General features: G+C 34.6%; 1 protein-coding gene across 1 annotated transcript; it reads right to left on the bottom strand.

The window, feature by feature from the left end:
- Nucleotides 1-369: 369 nt before the first annotated feature.
- Nucleotides 370-21383, bottom strand: RBM44 (RNA binding motif protein 44). Its single transcript, XM_053597812.1, has 14 exons — nt 21311-21383; nt 15249-16852; nt 14619-14677; nt 13011-13184; nt 12394-12577; nt 12286-12308; nt 11877-11961; nt 9651-9765; nt 8809-8937; nt 5490-5566; nt 5334-5407; nt 2976-3264; nt 635-780; nt 370-493 (listed from the first exon to the last, which is right to left on the bottom strand). The coding sequence occupies exons 1-14, from the start codon at nt 21381-21383 to the stop codon at nt 370-372; spliced, it is 3156 nt and encodes a 1051-aa protein (XP_053453787.1).
- Between the last annotated feature and the right edge of the window lie 2646 nt (nt 21384-24029).

Here is a 24029-nt window from a genome sequence, read left to right as displayed (position 1 = left end):
GGAAGCCAGCTGACACGATGTAAAGACATTTGGAAAGTCCTATGGAAAGGCCCATGTGGTCAGGAATGGAGGCCTCCTGCCAACAGCTATGTGAATGCTCTATTTTAGAAGATCCTCCAGTCTCAGCCTCTGGATGACTACAGCCCAGGCCAACTTCTTGACTACAACATGAGAGACTCTGAGCTAAAACCACCCAGCTAAGCTACTCTTGAATCTTAATCTGCCAAATAAGAGATGATAAATGTTAAAACAATCAATTTTAGAAAAATGAATTTCTATTGATAGTGATGTTTTAAAATTTTCAGTTTTATTATTTTTAAAGTAATATTTAATTATAAAAGATTATGATTGTTTTACCTCTTTTTATTCCTAACTGGAAGAAGAGTTTTTCAGAACAGATGAAGTCATTTCCACAATAGTATTAATAGATAAGCCATTCAGAAAACCTTTATGATTTATTCTCACTTCCTGAAGAGCTTCTATAATATTGTCTCTATGCAAAAGAAAAATAGACATGAGCAGTTATCCTTTCCAAAGTAACATGTTCTGAATATATTATATCTAAATTATTGAACTGAAACGTATTTTTACATAAAAAGTTTAAAGCCAATTAAAGCATACTTTTAGTTGTTACCTGCTGACTTCTGGATGTAGTTCAGCCAGTCTCTTCATGATCTTGGTAAAGCTACGCAAGTTCATTGTATTTGGAGGTACGAATCTAATAGGTGTATCAGGTAATAATTTAGCAGATTCGATCTGTTTACAATTCTTCTTGACACCCTAAATAAGCATTTTAAGAGTTTTCTTAGTATTAAGGACCATTACACAGAGTTAGTTTACTGTATTTAATTAGAATAAGTTTTAAAATAAGAAATAAAAATATAATTTTAACTTGAGTTTGTTTTTTGAGACAAAGTTTTACTCTCCCACCCAGTCTACACAGTGCCACAGTGTCAGCCTAGCTACAGCAACCTCAAACTCCTGGGTTCAAATAATCTTCTTGCCTCACCCTTTTGAGTAGCTGGGACTACAGGTGCGTACCACCATGCCCAGCTGGTCTCAAACTCCTGAGCTCAAGAAATCCTCCCACCTTGGACTCCCAGAGTACTAGGATTACAGGCATGAGCCACTACATTATTATTATAGCCACTATAAAGCTATAGTAATCAAGACCATGTACTACATAGCATCAGTGGAAAAAACAAACAGCTACAATCTAGAAGTAGACTCACACAAATATGGGAAATTGGTTTTTGACTAAGATGCCAAGGTTCAATGGAAAAAGGATGGTCTTTCAACAAATGATTCTGGAACAATTCCATATGCAACAGAAAAATAAATAAAAACCACCTCAATTTATACCTGAGACAATTTATAAAAATCAACTCAAAATCTTTGCAACCCTAAGTTATGCTAAGACCTCTTAGCTACAACACTAAAAAGCATTAAGTTACGAAAGTAAAATATATTTATCAAAATTAAAAATTCCTATTGAGATGGTGGGACTGCAAACTAGTACAACCTTTCTGGAAGGAAGTATGGAGAAACCTCAAAGCACTTGAGCTAGACCTCCCATTTGATCCTGCAATCCCATTACTGGGCATCTACCCAGAAGGAAAGAAACCCTTTTATCATAAGGACACTTGTACTAGACTGTTTATTGCAGCTCAATTTATAATCGCCAAAATGTGGAAACAGCCTAAATGCCCACCAACCCAGGAATGGATTAACAAGCTGTGGTATATGTATACCATGGAATACTATTCAGCCATTAAAAAAAATGGAGACTTTACATCCTTCGTATTAACCTGGAAGATATTATTCTTAGTAAAGCATCACAAGAATGGAGAAGCATGAATCCTATGTACTCAATTTTGATATGAGGACAATTAATGACAATTATGGTTATGGGGGGGGGAAGCAGAAAGAGGGAAGGAGGGAGGGGGGTGGGGCCTTGGTGTGTGTCACACTTTATGGGGTCAAGACATGATTGCAAGAGGGACTTTACCTAACAATTGCAATCAGTGTAACCTGGCTTATTGTACCCTCAATGAATCCCCAACAATAAAAAAAAAAAAAAATTCCTATTGAGAGAGACACTTGTTAGGATGAAAAGACAAGGCTTAAGCTGAGAAGAATTACTTGCAAATCAAAGAACTCAAAACTCAGTGAGAAAATAACGGAATAAAAATGGGCAAACCATGAACAGGAATGAAATGCTGATACATATAACAACATGGATCAATTTCAAATGCATTAAAGTAAGTAAAGGAGACCAGACTAATGGGATTACATACATAGTATGATTCCATTTACACGACATTCTAAAAAAGATAAAATTGTAAGAACAGGAAACATTGATCACAGCATGAGGAAATTTTCTGGAATGACGAAACTGTTCTGTATCTTGATTATGGTGGTGGTTACTTGCTTATATGTATTCATCTAAAGTCACGGACACCAAAAAAAGTACATTTTACCATAAGTATATTAAAAAGAAAGATGTGTGGAGTGCAGACATTTTTCTAAGCAGTAGAAAAATGAGTGCAAACAAAGCAAATTACTATCATTTTTCCACATGGTGTTTAAAAACCTCAGCGAGGTACAGATGAAGGCATATGAAAATGACTATAGTTTATGGTTTTAACAATTATGAGATAAGTTAGCTATAAAATGAAATGATGCAAGTAAAATTACTTACAGAGTAGTACAATTTAAGCATAAAGAGACAAAAAAGAAAAAAAAAAAAGACCACAAACGGTTGGCAAAGAACCTAAAGTTAAAAAGAGTAAGTTTCTCTTTAACTAGGTCTACGAAGATCTACAAGTTAGGATGGATCCAAAGTTAACAATTCAGATTGATGCTCTCATTCCTATTCCAAAACTGCTGATTCTGGAGTCATTTATTCTACAAAGCTACTTATAGCAATATGGCCACTACAAAGACTATTTAAGGAATCAATCAAAAAAACTAACCTTCTGGTCAAAAGAAAAAAATTCACTGTCTTGCTCAGATCCCAGCTGCCTTGATCTAGTTCTGGACAATCTAGAAATAGAGAAGGCTGAGTTGATTTCTTTGTTGGTGGTTCTCTCCAAATTATTCAAACTAACTCTACTCCCACTTTTGGAGGCAAGTGGGGATGTGAATTCTCCAGGAGTTTTAACAAGCCGAACATTCACTGATTTTCCATTTATTTCAAGCCCATTCATTTCTTTCACAGCCATCTTTGCATCACTGTTTTTTTTGAAAGTAAGAGATGCGTATCTAAAATAAAGCAGAAAACCAAAAGGTTCTTCATTAATGACTCTAAATTTAACCTCAAAGGTAATTTTGTAACCATTGGCTCAAATATAGGTTTATAAGAATAACTGCTCTTAAAAATAAAACTTGTACTTACTTTGGAATTGAGAAGAATGCTTATTTAAAAACCAAGTTAAAGATGGGAAATAAAAGTAAGAATTTCTTATGATTATCTATTAATTTTATGTTGAAATTTAATGTAAAACATTTGCAAATCTGATAAAGTTGTAGAGATTAGTGGTCTGGGGACAACTGGTTATCTATACTAAAAAGAAAAAAAAAAACACCTGGAATTCCTATATAGAAACATAAACTCCAGGTAACTAAAAGGCTTACATGAGAAAGGCAAAATTTAAAACATTTAGCAGACTATGTAAGAGAATGTCTTTATGACCTTGTAGCAGAAAAATATGCAGACCAAAAATAAAAAGAGTTGGAAAAATTAATTAGAATTTTAACCACATAACTGAGAAAGTTGGGGAAGAGCTATTTCTACAAAAGCACCAAACCTTGACAATGTCAAAGGAAGGCTATACACAAAATTTTCAAATGATGGGACTATGAATAATTTTTTATAACCTCCTTGTATTTTTGCATTTAACTGTATTTTCTAAATTTCCACACAGAATGTGTAAAAACTCAAGTAAGAAAAAAAAAAACTCTACAAAGTTTTCTTTAAGGCTTCAACAAGATACTAAAAGAATCTTTCACATAGGTATTACAAAATTATAAAACTACCTTAATATAATGAACTGTATAATGCCACATCAATAGGTAAAATTTAAAAAACATAATCTCAGATGGCCCTGAGTAGGTCAAATAAAATTAAATTTTATCTATTTCAAACAAATTTCAACCCCAACTACTTTTTTAATTGAGAAAGATTTTTGCATCTGAAATAAACAGCCATTATTTTTTATACAAAGACAGTAAGACATTTCCATTAAGTTATCATCAGTATTATTTGACATTTTTTAATGATATGACTATGTCACAAAATAGAAAAGTAGCACCATACATACTGGAAGTGACTACAGATAGGTGATGTAGTTATGTACCTACAAAGTATAAAAGCATCAACTAGAAAGTAATTAAAATGAAAAATAATTAAGTTAAATACAATTTTCTGTCCATCTCTCATGTGTCAGGCTTCATTCCTAGTGCTTTACATACTTAACTCATAATTGTTTCACAACAATGCTATGACAGTGCTGCTATTATTATTTTTGGAGATAGAGTCTCATTTTGTTGCCTTCAGTAGAGTACCATGGCATCATAGCTCATAGCAACCTCAAATTTTTGGGCTCAAGTGATCCTCTTGGGGGCAGCACCTGTGGCTCAAAGGGGTAGGGCGCAGGTCCCATATGCCAGAGGTGGTGGGTTCAAACCCAGCCCCAGCCAAAAACCACACACACACACACAAAATTGAATGGTTTCAAGTGATCCTCTTGCCTCAGCCTCCTGAGTAGCTGGGACTACAGGTACTCACCACAACACCCAGCTATTTTTAGAGATGGGAATCTTGCTCTTGCTCAGGCTGTTCTCAAACTCCTGAGCTCAAGCAATCTACTCTCCTCTGCCTCCCAGCGTTATGACAATACTATTATTTTCACTTTATAGACAAAGAGACTTGGACAAGTTACTAAACCTTTTTGTACAGAAATATATTTATCAAGTTGTGACTAGACCTGGGAAATGAACCAAAGTTATCTACTTTTGGAGCTCATTCACTTTAACTAAGGCACTCTACTTCTATGAAGAGTATGTAACAAGATGAAGTAAACAAAAATCATTAACTCTCCTGTCTACCACTAATAACATGCTACAAAGTATAATGAGAGAAAGATCTGATTAAGAAGAGCATGAACAAATAATAACTGCAGCTATTTGTCTATGTATCACCCTACACTAGCCGGGAAACTCCTGTAGGAATTGCCCTTGACTTTATCATTATTGTGGCTAATGTCTGATACAGAACCTCTGGTGAACAGTAGACACAGTAATGTAAATTTCATTGAATTTGGAAAACAAACCTGTAGTTAGTAGAAGAATCATAAATTCTAATTTCAGAAACTTGGAATTTCTGGAAATGAGACCTTAAATCAGCCTAAAAAAGAAAAATAAGTTTGTGAAAAGCAGAAAAGCAATCACAATAAATTAGAAAGTTCAAAAAAGAAGTCTTGGTATACCTCAGATACTGAAGGGCAGAGACCACCAACATGTACCAAATAACCTTTATCTCTTCGTAAGGGTTCAACATTCATTTCTGCTTATAGAAAAACATAACACAGAAATAATCATTATTGTAGTGAAATGTTTAAGAGAAAACATAAAAATTTTAAGTATTTCATGGTTTCTTTTTACTATCACAAAGTTTATTATCAAGTTATCAGCAAATATTAGTACAACTAGATTGAAGACCAAAAGCCTGGAGTATAGCTGTAAGAATTTGGGCTTACTCATTTCATCTTAATAAGTGGGTTGGATTAGTTGATATTAAGTCTCTTATAGCTCAAAAATGAACAAATTACATCTGAACAGAGTAATCTGTTACATTTGTACCTTGGTATCCCTGGGAGATTGGTTCAAAGACTCCCTGCAGATATCACTATCTGGGGATGCTCAAGTCCTTTACATAAATGGTGCAGTATTTGCAAATAACCTATACACATCCTCCTGTACACTTTAAAATTCAGAGTGTCCAGCCTTTTTTTCCTCTGCCACACTATTTAAGAATAAAACTTGCCTTGGGCCACACATTAAACATGAAATGAAAGCTGATTAATGACAACAAAAAAAGATTGGTGTATACTTTTTATGATCTCTTACACAACAGATAAGCAAAAAAAAAAAAAAAAAAAATCCTCACAAAATCAGGGTGCAGATTGCACCGCAGATTGGACACCCCTGCTTTAACCCATCTTGAGATTACTTATAATACCTAATACAACGTAAATTCCATGTAAATAGTTGTTATCCTGCATTTTAAAGGGAATAATGACAAGAAAAAGTGTCTGAATATGTTCAGTATATTTAAAAAAATATTTTCCATCCACAGTTACTTGAATCCACAGATTTAGATCCACAGAAATCATGGGCTGAATGAACATCACTACCAAGAAACTCTGTCATTTGTCTCTGGTTCAGAGAAGTGTTATGAGAACTCTGGATATACAAAGGATCTTAACTCCTTAGTGTTAATGCTAGCAAGAGCAAGTGTTTTGAGAGCTCTTCTTACACACATTCTTTTGCTGGAGAAATAATAATACCAAGGAAACTTTTCAATCAGACAAAATATCAATATCAGATATACAGCTAGTGATAATAAGAGCATGTAAGAAAAAAACAGAAGAGACAGATTACTTGAGTTAGTATGATTTTGGAAACCACAAATACTAGGATTAGAGATGTTATTTTTCTTCAACAACAACAAAAAAAAAAATTCAAAATTCTTAGGCCATATTCTCATAATCTCTTTTGAGAGAAATCAAAAAACCTGATCTGAAATCAAAAGTCACTAAATTAAGATTCAAATCACTAGCACTTAATATACATCATCTCACATGATTGTCCTAAACACCTGTGAAGTACCTATTATTTCCATTTTACAGATGATGATACTGAGATCTTAGGAGTTTAGGTCTCAAATCTAGTAAGTGTTAGTGCTGGAATTCAAGCATCTTTAGGTAATTAATATCTAACCTTCTTCATTACCTTCATTTAATTTGTTAGTCTCTTTGTATCCCAAATGTATTATACAGAGAAAATAGTGAAACTACCTAGCTTTATATTTTTATATTGCAGTGAAGAGCAAGTAAAGAGATACAGTCCAGTAAAAGAGGGCAGTGAATAAGAATCAGAAGACATACATTAACCTATCACCTAACCCTTCACTAGTTCAATAAAAAAAAACAAACTATGGAACAAATTGTATGGGCTACACACAGTATCTGACACCAGACATAGGGAGTGAATAAAAACCCCTAGTCTCACTAAGCTAATATGTACGGGTGGGAAGGCAGTCAATCAAGTAATCAATCAAGCATCAAGTAAGCAAAACATATAGTACTGTGATAAATGCTATGGAGAAAAATAATGCAAGGAAAGAAAAAAATAGCTACAATAAAATTAAACGATATAATACCATTTATTTTAAATTATATAACCATATTAAATATATGTGTAAAGAAATGCATTATAATGGTCACTAAAATAGTCACAGTGGTTATTATATGTTGGAGTAAGTTAAGGTAATTTTAATTTTCTTACATTTTTATATTTTATTTAAAAATCTTGATAAGCTATTATTTATACGAGAGGAAAAAAAGATAAAGCCATTGTAAGTATGGAATTTAAAAAAAACTGTCCAAGCGTGGTGGCTCATACCTGTAATCCCAGCACTCTGGGAGGCTGAGTCAGGTGACTGTCTCATCTCAGGAGTTCAAGACTAGCCTGAGCAATAGTGAGACCCTCATAGTCTCTAAAAATAGTAGGGTGTTGTGGCCGGGGCCTATAGTCCCAGCTACTTGGGAGGCTGAGACAAGAGGATTACTTGAGCCCAAGAGTTTGAGATTGCTGTGAGCCATGATGCCATGGCACTCTACCACGGGTGACAAAGTGAGACTCTGTCTCGAAATAAAATAAAATAAAATAAAATAAAATAAGAACTCCACAAAAAATATACAGGTAAGAATAATGGAAGGTAGGCGGTGCCTGCAGCTCAGTGGGTAGGGCACCAGCCACATACACCAAGGCTGGCAGGTTCAGACCTGGCTTGGGTCTGCTAACCAACAATGACAACTACAACAAAAAAATAGCTGGCTGTTGTGGTGGGCACCTGTAGTTCCAGCTACTTGGGAGGCTGAGGCAAGAGAATTGCTTGAGCCCTCAAGAGTTTGAGGTTGCTATGAGCTATGACGCCATAGCACTCTATCCAGGACAAAGAGACTCTCTTCAGACTTGAAACTCTATCTCAAAAAAAAAAAAAATGAAGAATGGAAGTAGCACAACTAGCATAAGAGATAATAATAACACACAGTAATAGTAATAAAAGACAATAATAATAATAACATGGCAATAATCACAGGCACTAGAGAAAAATCTATTGTAAGCATTTAAGGACTAAAGATGAAAATATTCTTGAAATAGATGAAATTACTGAAGTGAGGGAAAACTTATCATTTTTATATCTAACACCAATTCAATAGATTAGTGCAGGTCACCTCATAAAAACTGAGAAGTTGGTTTTGTTCATCATGTACCTAACTACTCTTGGAAAATACCCAATAAAGGTTTAGAGGAAAAGAATGCAGGTGGGATTTAAGCTTTTACTAATATTCTGCTCTTTAAAACGCTGGTCTCCAACTGACCGATTTCTCATTTTTGTATAAAGAAGAGCCACAAATAAGAATAAAATATTACAACAGCTCAGACACTCAACACAACATAGAAACAGGTAAGGACTGTCTTATAAACAGGTCAGGATTCTCAGTAAATTCTTAAACCAACCTAGTATAAACTTTGGAGTCCATCTATCTTGTTCTATTTGATTTTCTTGTATTCCTGAGAAGTCAACTTCTGTCAGGTTTTCTTTAGCATCAAACCAGTCTTCACTTATTTCTTGGTAATTTCTTAAGTCTAATAAATTGAACACAATGAGCTATCAATTATGTATGTTTCACCCTCTAAATTACCTAGAAAACATTATGATAATCGGTGTGATACTGATTACTTGTTTTATTAATATGTATAAATGTAAAGATGAATATTAGCAAAACAAGAGAACCAAGTCAGGCATAAGAAATTTCTATAGTCACCAAACAAAAAATTCTTTTTGTTCTGAATTATCTGCTTCTTCGTTTCCTCTTAAATAACACTGATTCCCAGCTTATTAAAACTCTTCCTTTTATGATTTTTTTTTTGAAAAATTGAAAATTTTTCTTTATTAAAAAAAGACATTACAGAAAAATAGAAAGCATCTTTTAAAGGATTAAACAATGCTGCAACTCTTTATATCATTAAAATTTACGATCTTTTTGGAATGACTATAATATCTTTTCTTAGAAGACAAAACTTTTAAAAATGTACACAATTTACAGAGATGTCACACTGGAAATATGAAGCAGAAGAATAAAAGTCCGTATTATTATTTGGCACTAACAAACATATCAGTTGACTTTAAAGGTAAGAAACACTAAAAAGTACTTCACATTCATAATCAAAATCAAAATGATACCATTTAGTCAATTAAAAATACTTATTTTAATTTAATGAATGAACACTAGAGATATTTTAAACCTTAATTATTTATCTTCTGGCAATTATACAAGATAATATATTTTTATACTAACCTTTATCATCAAGTTTCAGCTGACTAAAGTCAACATTTATATCACCATTTTTCATACCTTCTTTCTTGGGTGATGTATCTTGTTTAGCATGACTATTGTCAGAAAACAAAGACATCTGAGGATAATAAAAACAATAAAAAGGACTAACAATTATTTCACTCTTACTATCTGACAAGCACCTTACCATCATGAAGGCTATTAAGTTAAATCATTCACTTGACTTTTACAGGTGAGAAAACTGAAGTAACTTACTGCATTAAGTCATACAGTTAACAAAAATTAGCATTTGAATCCAGTTTGTGTAGTTACTATGTGTTAACACTACTATTAATATTTTGTAAAGTGTGCCATACACACACTAGAAGTACTTACGATTTTTGAAAATATACATATTTGTATTAACCTTTAAGAGTACACATGTAATTTAGTGTATGTTTATGCATGTCTTTTGTTTATAGAAGGTAGTTATTTGAGTTACCCATTAGACTTAAATTTTTTGTAAAAAGAATCATTTAAGAAAAAACAGAATAACTAATATTTTAAGTAATATAGAGCTACGATAAATTGTAAAGATGGTACGTGACTAGCTGAAATTTAGAAAACACTATAGTAACTACACTGGCTGTCAAGCATAGCCAGTTAATTTAATGAGACAGGGGCTAAAATATAATAACAAATTAAGATAGATACTGTTTTATAGCCAAAACTAAGACGATAAAAATGTTATGTCTGCATCTTGCATTTCTTTTTTCTTTGAGACGAAGTCTCACTATGTCGCCCTCGGTAGAGTGCTGTGATGTCACAACTCACAGTAACCTCAAACCCTTGGGCTTAAGCAATCCTCTTGCTTCAGCCTCCCAATTAGCTAGGATTACAAGCACCCACCACAATGCCCAGCTCTTTTTTGTTGCAGTTGTCATTGTTGTTTAGCTGGCCTGGGCTGAGTTCCAACCCGCCACCCTTGGTGAATGTGGCTGGTGCTATAACCACTATGCTATGGGTGCTGAGCCTGCATCTTATATTTTTATAAAAATAATTTACATGTATTGTTCTTCCTTAAATAAGCAGGTTATACCATTGTTACCATTACAACGAAAAGAAAACCCTTAAGAAATCACCTAGTCCTAAATGGACAAATTGTTTAAGCAAAGTATGTAAGAAATTTAAGTACATAAAAATCTAGTTATGAATCTGTTAATTCTTCGTGGATGTGTTTTTTAAAAATATTTAACATTGGAATAATTTGTCAAAACAATTTACTTTTTATCATTCATGTTAGTAGTAAGGAATATATATTAAGTATTTCGCTTTGGACTTGGGAATCCATCTTGGATGGGTGATTATTTAAGACCACCGAAATCGTTAAACCTTAAGGTGAAGACCAAAGTCAGAAAAAGCAGAAACAACTTTAACTTTCCTATCCCATTGTCTCCTCACTTGATAATGTCACATAATTTATATTACAATAACACTTTAAATTTGCAGAGTGTTCTTTTTTCATTAAATCATAACTATGTACATTAATGCATTTATGGGGTACAATGTGCTGGTTTTATACTCAATTTGAAATACTTAGAACAAACTGGTTAACAGAGCCTTCACTGCACTTTCTTAATTATTGTGTTAAGACATTTATACTCTACACTTTATAGATTTGACATGTACCCTTGTAAAATGAACCATAGGTATGGTCCCACCAATTACCCTCAGATTGCTCTTATATAGATTAAAACATCTTTTCTGACAAATATTCCATTGGAGATGAGAAACTCTATAAAAGGCATTTAAAACTATTTTCATCATTTCAACAAAGGAGAAATTAAAACTCTGTTCTGCCTACAATAAATGGAACATTACTTTATTCTACTTCATGAGATGAGGGTGTAAGAAATTAGTTTTAACTAAACTGGCTCAATGTGATGGTGGCAATATATCATGGTTTGCTCAGGTAGTCCACATTTATACATACTACCTATTGCTGTGGTGAATTAACATTACTTTCTTTCATCCTCAGAAGTCTCCTGGTTTGGTGATAAAATTAAATGCTTACCCTATTCAACATATATTGCGGACATCTATTCAATCAGGACTGGACTTAAATACATCATTATATTCCTTCTAGTAACCTAGTTGAGTGAAAAGGACTGTCAAGAGTTTCTGAAAATTATAGTTTACTTAAGCCATAAAATTAAAAATTTATACAAATAAAATTTCTTAAAATCTTACTTGAGAGAGTGTCTTTTTCAGGTTTGAAGAAATATCAACATCTTGAGCACCTTGATTGTCCAGTTCAGAATTTGCTCCTGAAGAGCTAAATGATAGCAGACTATCATTAACAATGCACTTTATATTTCAAAACAGCTAGAATAGAGGACTTGAAATGTTCTCAACACAGAAATAATAAATATATGATGTGATGAATATTGTAAATACACTGACGTGGTTATTACACATCCTATGCATGTAACAAAGTATTATATGTATCCTACAAATATGTACAAATATTACATATCAATAAAAAAAAAAACACTGCATTAAAGGATTCATCAATCCTTTAAATAGGGACCAAAACAGAAAATTTAAAGTTAACTGAATTAAGATTTAATGAATTCTAAATTAGATAAGATTAACTTACACATGTGATTCTTCTCTCATGAGCTGTAAAGATAGAAAAAAAAATCTGTTTAGTATGTTTTCTGTCTAAATGAGGTAAAATTTTTTCCTCTAAAACATGCATACATACCATGGAAGTAAAAGTAGAGAAGACAGATAACAATTTTGATTCTACTGAGAATGGGGGCAGCTCTTCCAGTGGTATGCCCTTGTGTATTTTCTCTTTCAAACTCACATACCTAACTTTCAAGTCTTCCAAAAGAGATAGCAGTGTTGATCCTAATTCCTTCTTAGCAGAATTACTCGATAAATTCCTGTTCAAAAGTTCACAAACCTAAATTATTTAGGCACAAGTCATCCATTTAACATTATTATATACTTAGTTCTAACTCTTAAAATTAGTTCTAACTCTTAAAAGACCTTAAAATTTTTGCTTTTAAAAGTTTAAGAAAATAAACTACAATAAATGTGTTTTCTAACATGTACAAATAACTCTCAACATGTACACCAGAGAGAATGTGGTGGAATGTCATGCCAAAACCCTCTGACTTCATCCTAACTTGGACTTTAAAGTTCAAACACACTACTTTTTCTAAAGTCAATTACCCCTAGCCCAGTTACAATCTACCCTATTCCCTTTCAAAATAAAAATTACTCCTTTCAAAAATAAAAATTAATTTTCCAGTATAAACTTAAAGCTAGTGATAAATTTCTTTAAAAAATACAGATTTAAAATCATATAAATACCTATTTAATCTCTCCCTGTTTTCCATTACAGTTTTGTAAATATCACAACAATGGTGATGACACATCTGATAGTGAACATTTAAAAGGTGTAGCTCTGCTTTCATGGCTCTCTGCATTATTTTTTGACAGCACATTGACGGCAAATTCTCCATCTCTTTAAAAAGTTGATATTCCCTTTAAAATAAAAGATATGATTAGGTAACATTCCAAACATTTTTCTATAGTAATGACAGGCCTATAGAAACATTATAAATTTCTTACATTTCCCTGTAAAGTTTATTTTTTTCAGACAGCCTCAAGCTGTTGCCCTAGGTAGAGTGCCATGGCATCACAGCTCACAGCAACCTCTAACTCCTAGACTCAAGCGATTCTCCTGCCTCCGCCTCCCAAGTAGGTGGGACTACAGGCGCCCGCCATAATGCCTGGCTATTTTTAGGTTGCAGCCGTCATTGTTGTTTGGTGGGCCCCGGATGGATTTGAACCCGCCAGCTCAGGTGTATGTGGCTGGCGCCTTAGCTGCTTGAGCCACAAGCGCCGAGCCTCCCTGTCAAGTTTTAAATCAATTCTACTCAAGATGGAGAGACTGCAGAAACACATAATAGCTTCAGAAAACAAGGACATTGACAGTCACACTTAATATATTCTTTCTCAAAGTCAAGGAAGCAAACAATTCTCAAATTCATGCTTTCTTTTGTCAAAAAAGAATTTTAACTTAAGGTAAAAACTTCACCCAGAATCGATGAATTTTTTGGCTGAAATCAAAATTTGGCCAATTATGTTTTTAAGTTGTAAGCATTTGGGGTGAAAATTTTTCTTAAACATATCTTTTTAATAGACTATTTACATTTTTCTTAGCAATTAAGAGTCATTAACATAAGCAAATATTTTGCTGTGCTATTATGTTGAAAAACCCAAGTCACTATATTTTTTGATTGTTAAATGTTATGGGAGGTCTTCCCCTGTTACCAGTTGCTACTTTCAGTCATTCTCAATATCTGTGCTTCTGGGAACTAACTCTTCTTTTTATTTTTATAAAGTTGAGATGCCAAAATAAACTCATCAGAAGAATGAATGAATGAATGAAGGAAAAAGTAAATGACCTCAGAACATCATAACTAATTTGGCTTCTTAGATACCTCCCTGTTTCTCTCTTCCTATTTCCTGGTTCTTCGCTGTATTCTGAATTATAAGGGTATTTAATAAATCCAAAGCAAATTATATTAGTAAGTTAAAATCAAGATTAAAATACACCAGTGAAAGTAGCTATTTACTTCTTCATATATATATCATTTTCAAAAAGTGCTTTTTGTTTGTCTAGAGAGGAATAAAATAAAAGAAAATGGAAAATTAAATCAGTATGAATCTGGGTTGAACAAGTAAGATTCCATGAGTTTCTGAAGGAATTATCAAGAGTGAAATCTCAATAAATGAAATGCTTTAATATTCTATATTGTTCTTATTTGTTTGAAGGCAAGTGATCAGAGAAGATGATTGTTTAAAGTCCCTTTTAGCTATCATTCTATATGGTTAAATATGTTACACAGAAAACAAATACTATTTCAACACCCCCTCCCCATATGTATCTGCAAACTCATACATCTGACATACCTCTCAGGATGTTTCTTTAAGTCTGTGATATCAGATGTTCTTCCTAATTCCAGGGAATCCTGAAAATTTCAAATTAAATTATAAATATATGACAACACATGCTCTATCTGGAGTTCCAAACTAGTAAAATTTAAAACTCACTTCTAATGGACTTTGTGGCAATATTAGTCACAAGAGGAGGCACCCATACTCAGTAAGTAAGGCACTGGCCATGTACACTGAGGCTGGCAGGTTCAAACCTGGCCTGGGCCAGCTAAAACGACGACAACTGCAACAACAACAAAAACAAATAGCCAGGCACTGTGGCGGGTGCCAGTAGTCCCAGCTACTTGGGAGGCTGAAGCAAGAGAATCGCTTCAGCCCAAGAGTTTGAGGTTGCTGTGAGCTGTGACGTCATGGCACTCTATCCAGGGCACCAGCTTGAGACTGTCTCAAAAAAAAAAAAAAAAAAAAAAAAATAGTAGCCACAAGATAGAGCTGGTGATCAATACACCCCTTCTCCTCATCTAGCATTTTCTCACCAAAGTCTCAATATAGATGTAATTCAGGGAGCCAAAAATGTTTACTACATTAGCATATACTGTCTCTTTATAAGTCAAATAAAATTTTTATTAATCATACTGAATTTACCTTATTTAGTAAATTTCCATTAGGTTTTAAACTGTCAACTGAGGGTGACTTTTCTGATCCTTTTATAGTCATCTGAGTGTCTACACAGTCTTGACCGTATGACCACTCTGTATTACAAGCCACGCTTCTTTGTTCCTCACTTTGCCATTTGCCAGGCCATTTTTTATTCATCATTGTGATCTCTGTGTTGCTTGACGTAGAAACTACAGAAGATCTTGCACTTGTTGCCCTGCTGGTTGTGAAACAAGCCCCCAAATCAGTGCTAACATCCACTGTCTTATTAACCGTGACTGTATAACTTGCTCCATTTGTCACTGACCTAGGATTTATTCCTTCCACATCGTGAAAGCACGTTTTATTTGTGGCACTGTTAGTGACAACTTTTGGGGAGCTAAATTCTTCTATTGCCTGAGTATTGCTGACTGCAATCCTTGGTGGTGTAATGGAAAAATCAAAGGCTGGGTCAGGGGAATTTTGTAGGCTTTTATAATGTGAATATCCACTAGCAGAAATATTTGGATCATTAAAAATACAGGTCCAGGAAGTTTGACAATCTTTACAGGGTTGCAGTGATGTCTCTAATGCTTTGTCCTGTGGTAATGTGCTAGGATCTTTGAGGTGCTGTGATATTTTGTTCTCAACAGTTGTATTTCCACAAAAATCTTTACTTTCAGGTATTTGAGATTTCATTTTTTCAGCATAAATTTTAGTTTTTAATGCTTTTTGAGGGTTAAAGAAACCACTTTCAGATTGAGATTCCTGGTTTCCAAAAGAACTGCTTCTGATACTCTCATCAAATACTGTGTGGTACATTAAACTAGTCTCTTGTTCCTCACACTTTTTATGCTTTGGTTCATGATATTCTCTTAACATGACAGAATTCTGAAATTTGGAGACATGAGGTGAATCTTCTTGCGTATAAACATCAAGTGAATCTAAAGAAAGGACAGAACCACTTTCTAACTTTACATGATTACCTTCTTGATTACTAGCACATTTAACTTCATAACTTGAATTTCTTAATTCAACAACTTCCAGATTAGATATACTTAATGTTTTTGTTCTGTCAAAATATAAATGGTTACTTATATATTCTTGTTCTTCTGCACTGTGATATTCCTGCTGTGAGTCTTCATCTGTATCGTGCTTTTGTGTATCTTCAGCAGTTTCTTTATACTCACTCTCTGAAATTTTGTAGATTCTTTCCAAGTCAACAGTCTTGTTACCTTGATGTTCCAAAATATCAAAAAGCACCTCCTTTCTTTTCTGCATTTCAGGATCTAATTCTGAACTTAAAAGAGTAAGACTTTCATGGTTTAGTTTTGACTCTGAATAATGTATACAGTATGTTTCACTGAAGGAAGCATAGTCAGTACTGTCTTCAAACTCACTTGACTGAGTGTGAGTACTCTCTATGTTAGTATCTTGACTCACTGAAAAAGATGACTCCAATAAACCTGTTTTGTCAATATTGCTGATTTCTTTGTCATCGGCTCTTTGATCCAGTGCTGAGGAATCCCAGTCATCATCAGGAAAAGTCAATTTGACTTCATTACAATCATTGGAAGATAACAAACTTTCTTTCTTAGTTTTAGAAGGTTTATCTGATTAAGAAAAGAATAGAATGTTATAACAGCAGCAGCATTACTGAATTTAAACAATTAAAAACCTTAGATACTATCTGGTTCACACTATTTCTAGTGCAGGAATACTTTTCATATTATCCTTGACAAATATCCCATATAGTGGCTATTACAGACTGAACTGCACTCTCCCCTTCCTAAATTTATATACTGAAGCCCTAATCTGCAGTGTGACAAATGTGATGATATTTGGAGATAAGGCCTTTGGGAAGTAATCATATTTAGTGAGGTCATGAGGATTAGTTCCCCTATAGGAAGAGACGTAAGAGATATTGCTTCCCTTCTCTTGTGAGGATACAGCAAGAAGGCAGCCATCCCCAGAACCTGACCATGAGGGCACCTTGATCTCAGACTTCCAGCTTCCAGAATTATGAGAAAATAAATTTCTGTTGTTCAAGCCACTCAGCCAAATACCATAGCATATTGTTATGGTAGCCTGAAAACTCTGAGATAGAAGCCAAGATTCTGCTTGAATTTTCAATGGCAAGGAATTAACTAATATTTGTAGGGCAGCCACTCTGTCTGTAGACAGGTCTAATAAGAAACTTTTTTCTTATAAAATTATTTAATAAATAATTGGGTGCCTCCTAGTGCTGGCCCTAGGCATCATAAAAACAAAGGAAAAGAAAATATGAGGGCTGCCCTCAAATGCTTATGAACTTTGTAATAGTCACAAATAAGACAAGCACACAAAAACGTACTAAAGAAAAAGGTGATGACAGAGTTGTGCTGACATAGCAGGCAAATGCCTAAGAAGATTTCAGAGAAAACTTTACATTTAAAAAGTATTTTGAAATGAAATATACAAAATTATTTTAGGTAAATCCAACAGCAAGTACCGTTAGCTGTGTGAAAAGAAATGGCATTTCCATGAAGTTGTTTAGCTTATCTGGAGTGAAAGATCTCTTTGGGAGTGATAAGATCTGTAAACTGAAAGAAGCCTTTTATGATGTCCTAAGGAGTTTGGGCTTGTATTCTAAGGCAAGAGAAGACTACCAAAAGCTCCTTAAATGGGTGATCATGTGACTGGAATTGGAATACTGGCAATAGTAAGAATGAAGGCTTGAAGGAGGACAGTAAAGGCAGTTAGATCAAAAGAGTACTGAAGTGAGACTGACAAAAAGAGCAGTATGAAGGCTCCACAAGCCCTGACAAGACTTGGCGACTGATTAGAATTGGTAGTTAGAGAAAGAGAGAGGTGAGTGGTTTTCAAATATTTTTTGACTAAAACCACAATTAGAAACAAGTTTTATTTCATGACCCAGTACACACATACTATATATGTGTATATAAGTGAAATGAAAATTTTATAAAACAGGCAGTGCGGGAAGCTCAGTGGGCAGGGTGCCAGCCACATACACTGAGGTTGGCTGGTTTGAACCCAGCCTGGGCTAGCTAAAACAACAATGACAACTGCAACAACAACAACAAAAAAAACTGTCAGGCATTGTAGTGGGAACCTGCAGTCCCAGCTACTTGGGAGGCTGAGACAAGAGAATCGCTTAAGCCCAAGAGTTTGAGATTGCTGTGAGCTGTAATACCACAGCACTCTACCCAGGTAGACAGCTTGAGACTGTCTCAAATAAATTTTTTTTTTTTTTTTGTGGTTTTTGGCCAGGGCTAGGTTTGAACCCACCACCTCCGGCATATGGGACCGGCGCCCTACTCCTTGAGCCACAGGTGCCACCCGTGTCCTGGTATGGTATTTTCTATTTTATTTCATTAAAAAAAATCTGATCCCCAGCTACTCGGGAGGCTGAGGCAAGAGAATCGCTTAAGCCCATGAGTTGGAGGTTGCTGTGAGCTGTGTGAGGCCACGGCACTCTACCGAGGGCCATAAAGAAAAAAAAAAAATCTGATCACAATTAGCTAAACTGATTTCATGACTCACCAACTGTTCACTACCTACTTAATCATTCTAAGATAATGCTATATAGTTTACAACTTGGTTCTATAGTTGGATGGGAATATTCATAGCTGAAGAGATAAAAGACTTTATGAAAAACAGATTTAGAGGGTAAAGAGGAAAATAAGGAGGAAGATAATGAGTTCAATTTCAGAGAAGTGAACTTGAGATTAGTGCCAAAACACTCAGCTGTAAACGTCTACTAAGTTGTTATAAGTACAGGATTTGAAATAAAAGGCTTGCTTAGGAGGTCATTATACATTCTGATTTTTCAAAATTTATAATGTAAGTGAATTTTCCTAGTTCATTATTGCTTTTAATTTTTTTGAGACATAGTCTTGCTATGTTGCCCAGGCTGGACTTGAACTGTTGGGCTTAAACAATCTTCTCGCCTCAAGCCAGAGCAATAGGTAGCTGCTATGGCACCAGGTTTAAACTTTTTATAGCACCTTGTTATACCACAGTCCTTGAAGTTATTTAGTTAAACGAATTGGTGTTTAATGATTTCTGGAATTTGTGTCCTTGGCATTCTCACTAAATAATTATAAACAATATTCCCTTGTTATTTATGTGCCTCTGTATGTTTAACACGTAGACTTTCTGCATTATGTAGAATTTATTTTTCTTTCTAGCTTATGACAGAAATCTAACTTAATTTCCTCCCAAAATGAACAGCCTATTGTCCTAACACCATTTGCTAAGTAATAATTGTTTTCTTTCTGAGCATCTTTATCATATTCCAAAACCTGTTTCTGTTTCATAACTTTCTAATGATTTTTCTTTTCTTTTTTTTTTTTTTTTTTTGAGACAGTTTCAAGCTGTCACCCCGGGTAGAGTGCCATGGTGTCACAGCTCACAGCAACCTCAAACTCTTGGGCTTAAGTGATCCTCTTGCCTCAGCCTCCCAAGGCGCTCACCACAACGCCTGGCTATTTTTTGGTTATAGTTGTCATTGTTGTTTGGCGAGCTCAGCTGGATTTGAACCAGCCAGCTCCGGTGTATGTGGTGGGTGCCTTAGTCACTTGAGCTACAGGTGCCGAGCCTGTTTCATAACTTTCTAATAGTCTATTTGTATTTATTCTGTTTCTTTACCCTACTTTTTGTGTTAGCAATATTATACTGCTTTAATAATTATAGCATCATAGGCTATTTTTGTATCTGGTAGGTTAAGCTTCTTCCTTTTTTTTTTTTTTTTTTTTGAGACAGAGTCTCACTTTGTCACCCTTTGTAGACTGCTGTGGCATCTTAGCTCACAGCAATCTCAAACTCTTGGGTTCAAGCAATCCTCTTGCCTCAGCCTCCCGAGTAACTGGGACTACAGGCGGCCGCCACAATGCCTGGCTATTTTTTAGAGACGGGGTCTTGCTCTGGCTTAGGCCAGTCTGGAACCTGTGAGCTCGGGCAATCCACTTACCTCAGCCTCCCAAGTGCTGGGATTACAGGTGTAAGCCACCGCACCTGGTTGCTTCCTTTTTTGTTTTATTTATTTTACATTCTATCCCACAAATTAATTTTCTAAAGTTCATTTTTTGGGAGAACATTTTGAATTGGATGAAAAATTCTATTGGTATTTACTGGGAAAGAGAGAGTACCATTACTATGTCTAGTCTCCAGCAGCCTCTTGTTAATTTCCAACATTTAATGGATGAATAGAAAGCACACTGTTTGTTCCATTAAGGATTATGACCGATTATCTTCATTGTGTAATATAATCATATAAGCATTATATAATACTTTATCACTTTTAAATGACCCTCTTTATCTTCTTATAATGCTTCTTGTATCAATACTCTTTTAATATTATCCTAGATTTTAAAGTTCATTTATTTCCTGTCTACCCTTTTACTTTAAACCTTTTCTGTTTTAAAGGTGTCCCATGAACAATGGAGGATGGAACTTTTGTATTAATCTAGAATACCTCTTAATAGTTTAAACCACAAACCAGGCGTGGTCTTAACCAATTGAGATACTGAGGTGGGAGGATTCCTTGAGCTGCAATGAGCTACGATTGTGTCACTGCACTAAGGCAATAAGGTCTCCAAAAACCAAAAAAGAAACAAAAATCTCCTGCAGTTAAAGCCATATTCATGGGTACATAAAGTTTAGTCACTTGCTTTCTATGTTCTTAGTATTTCCTATTTTCTACCATTACCAAAGAAAAAGAAATTTCAGATTTATGGGAAGAAAAGAAACACATAACTTGTTAGGCTGCAGAATTCAACCTGCTCACTTTCCACTTATTATCCTGAGTGCAACTATACCAGTCAGCAGTTCTGAAAAGCCTGGCTGGACAGAAACCCTTATTTCTGCTCATCTTCCCCTTCCCTGAAAGGTCTTTCCTAGACTTATCTACCAATATCACCTGAGTAAATTTGTCAAGTTAAAAACACAATCTTACCACCTCATAAGAGGAAGGCTTAACTAGTAGCAACACTGAAGGAGGAACTGTTTGGCACAATTACATTTATCACCCCTCTCCACCCAGAATAAAGGCAACTAGCCTGAACCCTCACCTTTATGGAGATTCGCTCCATTATTGTAGTAGCCTTTTCCCCAAGCTGTCTCCACCACTGCAGTGGCCTGCATCACATAAGGATATACAATCTAGAAAAGGTATAAAATTGACTGATTATTATACTCAACATTATATTTTTAAAAACTATTAGTAATATAAGAATTGAATAGAACAGCAGTTATAGTCAGAGATTCTAGTATCAGAGGGCTAGTAAATAATAAAACTAATAGAACATATGAGTAAATTTTTAAAAAGCATGAGCTGGCAGAAACCTAGAGACAGATGAGATACATTCTTTTTAAGAATTTCAAGGAACATAGCTGGGCGTTGTGGCAGGCGCCTGTAGTCCCAGCTACTCGGGAGGCTGAGGCACAAAAATCGCTTAAGCCCAGGAGTTGGAGGTTGCTGTGAACAGTGTAATGCTACAGCACTCTACTGAGGGCCATAAAGTGAGACTCTGTTTCTACAAAAAAAAAAAAAAAAAAAAGAAAGAAAGAATTTCAAGGAACATCTAGAAAACCACCAATGTATTAGGTCACCAAAAAAAAAAAAAAAAAAAAAAATCAAAACCCAACAAACAGAATCTTACTATAACGTGACCCTCTTTGTGTCAAACCCAGATAAAAAATGTTTTCAAAACAAATTGTACACTTATTTAAAGCCAATAACATGGTCTAGCTCTAGAGTGGAATATTTTCAGCAATAAAAAGGAACTATCAACATATTACCTCATAGTATAATCTCAAAAACATTACACTGAATGAAAAAAGACAGACAAAAGAGGTTACATACTACATTATGCCATTTAAATAAAATGTTCAGAGAAAGCAAATTTACAGAGACAGAAAGTAGATTAGTGGCTGCTTGGGATGGAGGAGCAGAATGGTGTAGAGGTGAGAAGAGGAATTACTTATAAATAGGCATGAGGGATCTTACTTGGGAGGTATAAATGTTCTAAAACTGATTTACCAAGAGGTGGAACTCTCACCACTGACAGCTGCACCACTTGATAGTTACTAAAAATCACTGAAACGAGTAAAATATGTGAGTATTTCGATAAGGAAGCCCAAGCTAGTCATCAATAGGAAAACCAAGACACTCCAATGAACACATGAATAGTCCCAGAGGAGCCCAGAAGGAAAAATGCCCAGACAAGTCCTAAAATAATTTTGAGCCTCTGATTCCTATTTATACAGAAAGCTGAGGTGTCTTCGATAGACATCTGGTGATCAGGGATAAATGTGGGGAAAAAAAGTTGATTTTAATTCTTAATGAAATATTTCAATAAACAATCTAAGTTTGTTTACCTGAATTTTTCAGTTCTACAATTTTTACCTAGATTTTCTCCCCCAAATCTATTATGCCATTTTGAATGTTGTCTGGTGTGTGGTAAAATTTTTAACATTGGCTGTTCTCTCCTGGAAGACAGTAAATATATCTAACAATTGATATAATTGGAATCACTATGGATGTTTACATTGTCTATTATTTTCTGGATTATGATATCTTGTCATTTTGGGTTCCTGATTATGTCTTGATTAAATGCTAGCACTGTATTCGGTAAGTTGTACATCTAAATAATTTGAATCCAAGGATGTTGTTATTACATCTTTCCAGAGAAAATTTTTGTTTGCTACTGCCAGGTGCCACAGGGAACTAGTTATCTGGAATCCTTTAATTCAATCAAAATTTGAGATTTTTCTAGGCTGCTCAGACAGCGATAGCCAGAGGGAGGACTGGTTTACTTTAATTCTAGGGCACAGCCCTTTGATATCTGATCCTAAGAACATTGGAAGGGATAAATTACTTTGCTCCCACCTTTGATGAACCAAGGATTCTGAGTTTTGTCCTCTTACTGCCAGGAGGCTATTGAAAGCATAGCCTATTCTGTTATTTCTTCTAAATTAGCAAATATTTTCAAGATGAAAGTAGTTCCTAATGCAAGGCTTACTTCTTGGGGTTCCCATCCTTTCCCAATTCGTGGCTTTGCAACTTCACCCTATCTGGTCAGTTCTTAGATGCTTTTAAGATGTAAAAAATATTTTTCTAAGTTTTTAAACTGTCTTCAAAGGGTAGGTCTAATTATGTAGCTTATCACTATCCTTATTTTTTAAAGTTTAAACATAGTTCTTAAGTGACACACATAAGATTTCTTGATTAAAAGACAAATTATTTAAATAATAGGAACATTAAGTTTACTTGTTAACAAAAATAGGTATTTTACAGAATTTATGAAAAAATATAACCTTACAAAATTGAGAAATATTAAAAAGTAGACATTGTGGCAGAGATAGTGGGATGGTGGCTCATCCTTGTAAGGCTGAGGCTGAGGCAGGAGGATCACTTGAGCTCCGGCACTCAAGATTAGCCTCAGCCAAGAGTGACATCCTGTCCCTACTAAAAAATAACACAAATTAGCTGGGCATTGTTGTGGTCACCTATAGTCCCAGCTACTTGGGAGGCTAAGGTAGGAGGATCATTTAAATCTAGGAGTTTGAGATTGCTATGAGCTAGGGTGAAGACAGAGCACTCTAGCCTGGAGCCAAGAGTAAGAATGTCTCAAAAAATAAATAAAAAGAAGAAGAAAAGGCTTAAAAATCAATGATCTATGGTTCTATCTTCAGAAACTGGAAAAGGAGAAAAATTAAAGAAATAAAAAGAGAATTAAAAATAGGTGAATAGATAAAAATGAACAAAACCAAATTTCTTTAAAAAGT

The sequence above is a fragment of the Nycticebus coucang genome, chromosome 7, assembly GCF_027406575.1.
Source record: "Nycticebus coucang isolate mNycCou1 chromosome 7, mNycCou1.pri, whole genome shotgun sequence".
NCBI classification, from domain to species: domain Eukaryota; kingdom Metazoa; phylum Chordata; class Mammalia; order Primates; family Lorisidae; genus Nycticebus; species Nycticebus coucang.
This window is presented reverse-complemented; position numbering and strand designations above follow the sequence as displayed.